The sequence below is a fragment of the Salvelinus sp. IW2-2015 genome, linkage group LG5 (genome assembly GCF_002910315.2).
Source record: "Salvelinus sp. IW2-2015 linkage group LG5, ASM291031v2, whole genome shotgun sequence".
NCBI classification, from domain to species: domain Eukaryota; kingdom Metazoa; phylum Chordata; class Actinopteri; order Salmoniformes; family Salmonidae; genus Salvelinus; species Salvelinus sp. IW2-2015.
This window is the reverse complement of record NC_036844.1, coordinates 33652351-33661669: the sequence shown is the minus strand read 5'-3', so window position 1 is coordinate 33661669 and position 9319 is coordinate 33652351. Positions and strand designations below refer to the sequence as shown.

Here is a 9319-nt window from a genome sequence, read left to right as displayed (position 1 = left end):
TCCTCCCCGATCAGGTGGATGTGGGGGTTCAGGATGGTGGTGTGGACAGGCTTACTGTTCTTAGACCACACTGGGGGAGGAGTAACATACACACAAGACAACAGTCAGTCAATGAATAAGTCATTCTATGACTGCAGGAGTTGTCACACTGGTTTATGACTAGGTATGTCATAGTCTCTCTCACTGATGATGATGCTGTTCCTTTATCAATGCTTTACAGAATTAATATTTGAAAGGGTTAATTCATTTCACTCTCATTATGTTTCTCTCCATTTCTCTCTTCTTTAATTTCTCTCTTCTTCTCTTTCTCTCTTCCTTGCTCTGTCATTTTCCCAATCAGTCCAATCAGGCCCATTGGAGCTGTTTCCTCTGGCTGGGAGAGCAGTGGCTGATATGAGAGGATTAGAGCGGAGCGGGTTCATCCATTACTCATCACAATGAGCCAAAAGCATTCAGTCTGCAGCCACTGTAGGAGCTAATGAACACTACATTCACTTACAGATAATGGCCCCAAGCTTCTGTTCTCCACAACTTCCTGTAATCCTAACCACATCTCATGAAATAGAAATTACATTTGGTCACCTATTATGGAAACCATAAGCTAGAGCTTATGAGCACATTTAAAGGACTATTAAAGCATATTCCAAAATATATATTATAAACTGGGTGGTTCAAGCCCTGAATGCTGATTGGCTGACAGCTGTGGTATATCAGACCATATACCACGGGTATGACAAAACATGTATTTTTACTGTTTTACTTACATTGGTAACCAGTTTATAATAGCAATATGGCACCTCTGGGGTTTGTGGTATATMGRCWATATACCACACCCCCTCGTGCCTTATTGCTTAAATATACTATAGTGTGTATAATATGTATACTCTCCCTTCACTGGGAAAGTAAATGAGTTGTTGGTGCTGTATAGCAAGAGTTTTACAGCCCTCCTGTCTGTGTACAGCTCTGGGATTTGATTATATATCCCAAACAATTCAACACAGGTTTCCTGTAGCTTGAAACTGTCTGTGTATAATGTAAAATTCGAATTTTGAAATTGATATAGTAGGAAGGGAGGGAGGGAGGCAAGGAGAAAGCAATGCAACGTACAGTTCTCAAAGTAGAAGCGATGGAAGTCCAGGCCTTCCACCAGATTACCCAGAGCTTCTGGCTCAAACGCTGTCACACTGGGGTCACACATCTTACTATAGGGGAAGAGACAAGAGATGAGAGAGAGAGAAAGAGGAGAAGAGAGAGAAAGAGAGAGATGAGAAGAGAAAGAGAGAAGAGAGAGAGAGAGACGAGAGAGAGAGAAGAGAGACGGAGAGAGAGAGAAGAGAGAGAAGAGAGAGAAGCAGACAGATACGAGTCAGGAGGGGACAGTGAGACAACAGGAGAGAAAAAGCACATGGGTTATCTTCTCTTTCTGCTCTTTAGAATGCTCAGTGAAGCGATGAGGCTGACCCTCCATGCAGTATACTGCTCTTTGGAATGCTTCAGTGAAGCGACGAGGCTGACCCTCCATGCAGTATTACTGCTCTTTGGAATGATCAGTGAAGCGATGAGGCTGACCTCACATGCAGTATTACTGCTCTTTGGAAAATGATTCAGTGAAGCGATGAGGCTGACCCTCCATGCAGTATTACTGCTCTTTGGAATGCTTCAGTGAAGCGACGAGGCTGACCCTCCATGCAGTATTACTGCTCATGTAGTATTTTGGCCCATGTGACAGTGGAAAAATGGCAGTGTTTTCTGTGTCCATGGCAGATCGCTGCATGGTTGTAAAAGGGTTGAGCGTGCAGGGAGCAGATTCTTTCCAGGCCTTTGTAATTGGCAGACAGACAGCGTTATCATGACTGTGGAACTATAACAACCACAGCAAAAATGATCCCTCCTGCCCTGGATGGGAACTTTACTCCCTTGGTTTTGAACAGGTGCTCCAAGATGTGACAGACATGTGACGGACCGGCTGGGGTGTTGTTACCCCCCTCGGGATGCTAAGTTTGGAGATAAACTCCTGCTGAATAGGACTATATCTGGCACGGTGTAGTGGGCTTGTGGGAGGGTCACACTACTCAAACACTTCAGATAGGCTATTGGGATATAGCCATTTACTGTTTACTCAGAGCTGCATCAGCTAGAGTTGAATGAAATACAATGGCCTTGTTATTCATATGGTTCACACAGAGGGATTTATTTTAACAAACCTAACTTATGGTAAATCTAAGCGCTGGAGGTAGTGTTATAGGTCCAGGGGTGTGTCCGAAATATTTTAGCTATTTTCACAGCCGTTATTATGAGTGCAATAGCTGGCGGTGCCGTGAAAGGGCTGAGGTTTGATGAATGAACAAGTTGTACGTGTGACGAGCGCTTGGCCACTCACTGGCCATTCAACGCATTCCATGGATGTGCTTGTCTCCAGTTCTGTAGGTTATTGACGATCTTTGCGTTGTCATCAACTCCAATTCGTCTGGGGGCACGGAATGTTCTAGTCCTAGTCCATTGTGGATTGATTCTACAGTTTATTAAATAGCATAGGCTACAGTAACGAGTAATAGTAACAACAACACAAATATCCAGTGTTGCTCAATATGTTTGGAGTGTTGATTGTCAACATTGTTGTAATTGGCATCAATGAATTGGCCCTTTAGACGTCGCACTTCACCTCAAATAAAAAATACTAGGCTCCCATAAATGTGTGAGGTAGGTTCTCAATAAGCTAGATATTTCCTCAGCCTCCCCTTGATATGGCCTTATAGGACTGAACATGTTGAATAGCCTACACTATTTTAAAAAACAGTAATACTGGAAGCAGTTACTTAATAATAATAGTTTTACAGTGTGTTTTTGGAGGACCGCGTCTTTGGTAACCAGACAAGAGACGCTCTTTGGAAACGGGGAGGGATACAAGCCGAATGGAGTATGCACTGCAGGTAGGCCTACTGTATGTAAATAATGCAAAAATATGTTGAGAAAAAAGCCTCACGAGTAGACCATTTAGAAACATTTTCTGGATATAGGCTACTGTACTTGGCTAATTCATGGCCAGGATAAGAAAAATACCAGACGCATTGCTGTTGAACCAGCTTTCATACTACCCTGTAGTAGCGTAAGTGTAGTTTACTAAGGACTTGTTTAAAAAAAAAAAAACAAGCAAGCATTGTCACAGGAAAATGACTTACATTTTTTGAACAGGTTAAAATTGCAAAGGAGCTTGCTTAACGCCAGACGAACATATAGCCCGGAACATCTTAACATATGTGCATCGTCTTGGAGCAAATGAATGGTATGCACAGCTATTCATGATCAAGGGATTAACTTGTTCAGCCTCCAAATGGCCTTGATTGGTCATGTAGACAGTTTTCTCCCTCCTTGATTTGAAGAATTTAGTCCCAGACACATGCACTGGGAGGGATCTATCTGTAAAATCAGTAAGGACATAGACCTACGGAGGTTTCCCCTCACAACCACCTCAAAGCCATCTTAGATTCATGTCTACAGCCAAACACTGAGTTATCAATTACACTGTTACAGTTAAGACAAACACTGTGTTATCAATTACACTGTTACAGTTAAGACAAACCCTGAGTTATCAATTACACTGTGACAGTTAAGACAAACCCTGACTTATCAATTACACTGTTACAGTTAAGACAAACCCTGAGTTATCAATTACACTGTTACAGTTAAGACAAACCCTGAGTTAAGACAAACCCTCAGTATTGAGTAGCTTGGATGAAAGGTGCACAGAGGTGCCCAGAGTAAACGGCCTGCTCCTCAGTCATAATTGCTAAGATATGCATATTATTATTAGTATTGGATAGAAAACACTCTGACGTTTCTAAAACTGTTTGAATTATGTCTGTGAGTATAACAGAACTGATATGGCAGGCAAAAACCTGAGAAAAAATCCAAACAGGAAGTGGAAACTGAGGCTGGTAGATTTTCAACCAAGCTCCCACTGAAATTACAGCGAGATATGGATGAGTTTTCACTTCCTACGGCTTCCACTAGATGACAACAGTCTGTAGAACTTTGTCTGATGACTCTACAGTGAAGGGGGGCCGAAGGAGACAGGAATGAGTCACCACTGCCATGAGGTGACCATGCTTTGACCATGCGCATTCACATACGAGGGAGCTCGTTCCATCGCTCATCTGAAGTCAACGTAATTCTCCGGTTGGAACGTTATTCAAGATTTATATTAAAAACATTCTAAAGATTGATTCAATACATCGTTTGACATGTTTCTACGGACTGTTACGGAACTTTTGGACATTTCGTCAGGTTTTAGTGAATGCGCTCTTCTGACGTTGGATTTGTATTCCAAACACGTGACAAAAATAGCTATTTGGACATAAATGATGGACATTACTGAAAAAACGAAAATTTCTTGTGGAAGTGGGAGTCCTGGGAGTGCATTCCGACGAAGATCAGCAAAGGTAAGTGAAGATTTATAATACTATTTATGAGTTTTGTTGACTGCACAATTTGGGCGGGTAATTGTATGGCTTGCTTTTGTGGCTGAACGCTGTTTTCAGATTATTGAATATTGTGTTTTGCCGTAAAGCTTTTTGAAATCTGACACAGCGGTTGCATTAAGAACAAGTGTATCTTTAATTCTATGTAAAACATGTATCTTTCATCAAAGTTTATGATGAGTATTTCTGTTATTTGACGTGGCTCTCTGCAATTTCTCTGGATATTTTGGAGGCATTTCTGAACATGGCGCCAATGTAAACGGAGGTTTTTGGATATAAATATGAACTTAATCGAACAAGACATATATGTATTGTGTAATATGAAGTCCTATGAGTYTCATCTGATGAAGATCATCAAAGGTTAGTGATTAATTTGATCTCTATTTGTGCTATTTGTGACTCCTCTCTTTGGCTGGAAAAATTGCTGAATATTTATTTGAGTTGGTGGTGACCTAACATAATCGTTTGTGGTGCTTTCGCTGAAAAGCCTATTTGAAATCGGACACTTTGGTGGGATTAACAACAAGATTACCTTTAAAATGGTATAAGACACATGTATGTTTGAGGAATTTTAATTATGATATTTCTGCACCCTGCACTTTCACTGGCTATCGATCCCGTTACCGGGATTGCAGCCATAAGAAGTATTAAGACAAACCCTGAGTTAAGCCAATCAGACTGCCGTATCAGTAGAAGACATGTTCGTTACCAACGTATGTTTCTATCCCTCTTTATCACTTCTCTACAGCTAGACAGAGAGTGAACAGTGAGTGAACAGTGAGTGAACAGTGAGTGAGCAGTGAGTGAATGGGTGCAGTATGTGGTCTGTTTACTTACGTGTAGCTCTCAAAGTCTCCATTGCTGATGGCTTCTATGAGCTGCTCTGTTACCTTGATGATCTCCTGTTTCCTCACTGTGAAACATAGACACACAGCTCTGACACACCGTTCTGACACACAGCACTGACACACAGCTCTGACACACCGCTCTGACACACCGCTCTGACACACCGTTCTGACACACAGCTCTGACACACAGCTCTGACACACCAGCTGCTGGCATACGTTCTGGACACAGCTTGACAAACAGCTTGGTCTGACCACCGTTCTGACACAACAGCTCTGACACACAGCTCTGACACACGTTCTGACACATTACCCGCTCTGACCACCGTCTGACACACCGTTCTGACACACAGTTCTGACACACCTTCTGACACACCGTTCTGACACACTCGCGTCTGACACACCGTTCTGACACAACTACGTTCTGACACACCGTTCTGACACACCGTTCTGACACACCGTTCTGACACACCGTTGACACCCGTTTGACACACCGTTCTGACACACCGTTCTGACACACCTTCTGACACACCGTTCTGACACACCGTTCTGACACCGATTACACCGTTCTGACACAGTTGAACCGTTCTGACACACCGTTCTGACACACCGTTCTGACACACCGTTCTGACACACCGTTCTGACACACCTTCTGACACACCGTTCTGACACACGTTCTGACACACCGTTCTGACACACTGTTCTGACACACCGCTCTGACACACTGTTCTGACACCCGTTCTGACACACATTCTGACACACGCACACCATTTTGACACACCATTCTGACACACAGCTCTGACACACCGTTCTGACACACCGTTCTGACATTTACACTGCAACATTCTGACACCAACACTGACACAACCTTCTGAACACAACACTGACACACCATTCTGACACACAGCTCTGACACACGTTCTGACACACAGCTCTGACACACCGCTCTGACACACGCTCTGACACACCGTTCTGACACACATTCTGACACACCGTTCTGGCACACAGCTCTGACACACCGTTCTGACACACCGTTCTGACACCATTCTGACACCACAGCTCTGACACACAGCACTGACACACCTTCTGACACCATTCTGACACACCGTTTGGCACAAGTCATGACACTCTGAACACAGCACTGCTGACAACAAAGCACCATGATGAATAGGACTGTAGGACTGTAGGACTGTAGGACTGTAGGAATGCAGTATTCCTGGCACTGTAATAAATAATGAGTTGTCCTGCTGTATAGCAACAGTTTTTATTTAGCTTTGTAGACCTTTTGTACAGACCTGGGATGTGTGCATGTGTGTGTGTGTTGTCTGTGGTGTGTGTGTGTCTGCCTGCTGCCTCTCAGTGCTTTGTTGAGTGTGAGGGGGCTGTTCTCTGCCCACACTGAGAGATGCACCGTGTCAGCAGAGAGAGAGCTTCACTCCCACCAGCTCTGGGTTGCAGCTCAGAGTTGGGAAAGCAAGGTCGTGCCTTGCATATGGTGAAGAGGGGACGCTCACAGAGGGTTACATCCTCACAGTTTGTCCTCCTAACTCCCTCTTTCTCTTCAGTAAATACAGAACTGGGATAATTCAAGCTACCTAGAAATCAGTAGATGCAGATGATATTTGACATACAGTAGCTATTAGAGACTATGCCAGTGATTGACTGTCAAAGCTAGCAAATTATCTAGTACACATGTTTATATCGCTTGTCATGCACTTTAGGAAGTTCTTATCATTTTCATATCGCTCTCTCTCTATCTCTCTCTAACCTTCCTTCACCCCCCCCCTCCCAACACCTTCAACCACTGCAGAGATCATTGTTCTATCTCTCGTCTCGCCCATCTCCACCTACACAGTTTCTCTGCATCGCCCTAATTGCAGCTCTGCCACATGCATCTACCTCCTCTCTGGTGAAATCACAATGACGTTTTCTCAAACCACTCTTCTAGGAGGAGAAAAAGTTTTGAAATGTTTCCATTTGTTTCCAAAAAATCAATGAGCTGCTGTAGTCAAAGAGGAGCATTACACCACACAGCAGGCCCGTCTCTTAGTAAGAGGAGCATTACACCTCACAGCAGGCCCGTCTCTTAGTAAGAGGATTATTACACCTCACAGCAGACCCGTCTTCTTAGTAAGAGGAGCATTACACCTCACAGCAGGCCCGTCTCTTAGTAAGAGGAGCATTACACCTCACAGCAGACCCGTCTCTTAGTAAAGAGGGCATTACACCTCACAGCAGGCCCGTCTCTTAGTAAGGGAGCATTACACCTCACAGCAGGCCCGTCTCTTAGTAAGAGGAGCATTACACCTCACAGGCAGGCCCGTCTCTTAGTAAGAGGAGCATTACACCTCACAGCAGACCCGTCTCTTAGTAAGAGGAGCATTACACCTCACAGCAGGCCCGTCTCTTAGTAAGAGGAGCATTACACACTCACAGCAGGCCCGTCTCTTAGTAAGAGGTACATTACACCTCACAGCAGGCCAATCTCTTAGTAAGAGGTGCATTACACCTCACAGCAGGCCCGTCTCTTAGTAAGAGGAGCATTACACCTCACATCAGGCCGTCTCTTAGTAAGAGGTACATTACACCTCACAGCAGGCCAATCTCTTAGTAAGAGGTACATTACACCTCACAGCAGGCCCGTCTCTTAGTAAGAGGAGCATTACACCTCACATCAGGCCCGTCTCTTAGTAAGAGGTACATTACACCTCACAGCAGGCCAATCTCTTAGTAAGAGGTGCATTACACCTCACAGCAGGCCCACCTCTTTAAAGAGGAGCATTACACCTCACACCAGGCCCACCTCTTTAAAGAGGAGCATTACACCTCACAGCAGGGCCACCTCTTTAAGAGGTGCATTACACCTCACAGCAGGCCCGCTCTTAGTAAGAGGAGCATTACACCTCACATCAGGCCCGTCTCTTAGTAAGAGGTACATTACACCTCACAGCAGGCCAATCTCTTAGTAAAAGTACATTACAACTCACAGCAGGCCCGTCTCTTAGTAAGAGGAGCATTACACCTCACATCAGGCCCGTCTCTTAGTAAGAGGTACTTACACCTCACAGCAGGCCAATCTCTTAGTAAGAGGTGCATTACACCTCACAGCAGGCCCACACTCTTTAAAGAGGAGCATTACACCTCACACAGGCCCCTCTTTAAAGAGGAGCATTACACCTCACAGCAGGCCCACCTCTTTAAAGAGGAGCATTACACCTCAACAGCAGGCCGTCTCTTAGTAAGAGGAGCATTACACCTCACAGCAGGCCCGTCTCTTAGTAAGAGGATTATTACACCTCACAGCAGGCCCGTCTCTTAGTAAGAGGAGCATTACACCTCACAGCAGGCCCGTCTCTTAGTAAGAGGAGCATTACACCTCACAGCAGGCCCGTCTCTTAGTAAGAGGAGCATTACACCTCACAGCAGACCGTCTCTTAGTAAGAGGATTATTACCTCACAGCAGGCCCGTCTCTTAGTAAGAGGAGCATTACACCTCACAGCAGGCCCGTCTCTTAGTAAGGGAGCATTACACACTCACAGCAGGCCCCGTCTCTTAGTAAGAGGAGCATTACACCTCACAGCAGGCCCGTCTCTTAGTAAGAGAGCATTACACCTCACAGCAGGCCCGTCTCTTAGTAAGAGGAGCATTACACCTCACAGCAGGCCCGTCTCTTGTAAGAGGAGCATTACACCTCACAGCAGGCCCGTCTCTTAGTAAGAGGAGCATTACACCTCACAGCAGACCCGTTTCTTAGTCAGAGGTGCATTACACTCACAGCAGGCCCGTTCTTAGTAAGAGGAGCATTACACCTCACATCAGGCCCGTCTCTTAGTAAGAGGTACATTACACCTCACAGCAGGCCAATCTCTTAGTAATAGGTGCATTACACCTCACAGCAGGCCACCTCTTTAAAGGGAGCATTACACCTCACAGCAGGCCGTCTCTTAGTAAGAGGAGCATTATACCTCACAGCAGGCCCGTCTCTTAGTAAGAGG

At 44.9% G+C, this 9319-nt stretch overlaps 1 protein-coding gene across 1 annotated transcript in view; it reads right to left on the bottom strand.

Moving 5' to 3' along the window:
* Positions 1–2: 2 nt before the first annotated feature.
* The window catches only part of camk2a (calcium/calmodulin-dependent protein kinase II alpha), a gene marked incomplete at its 3' end in the record, with an annotated part of 97843 nt that continues 88526 nt past the window's right edge, over positions 3–9319 (bottom strand). The window contains 3 exon segments of the mRNA XM_070443499.1: positions 3–70; positions 1108–1202; positions 5316–5391. Of these exon segments, the coding sequence (XP_070299600.1) occupies positions 3–70; positions 1108–1202; positions 5316–5391 (239 nt within the window).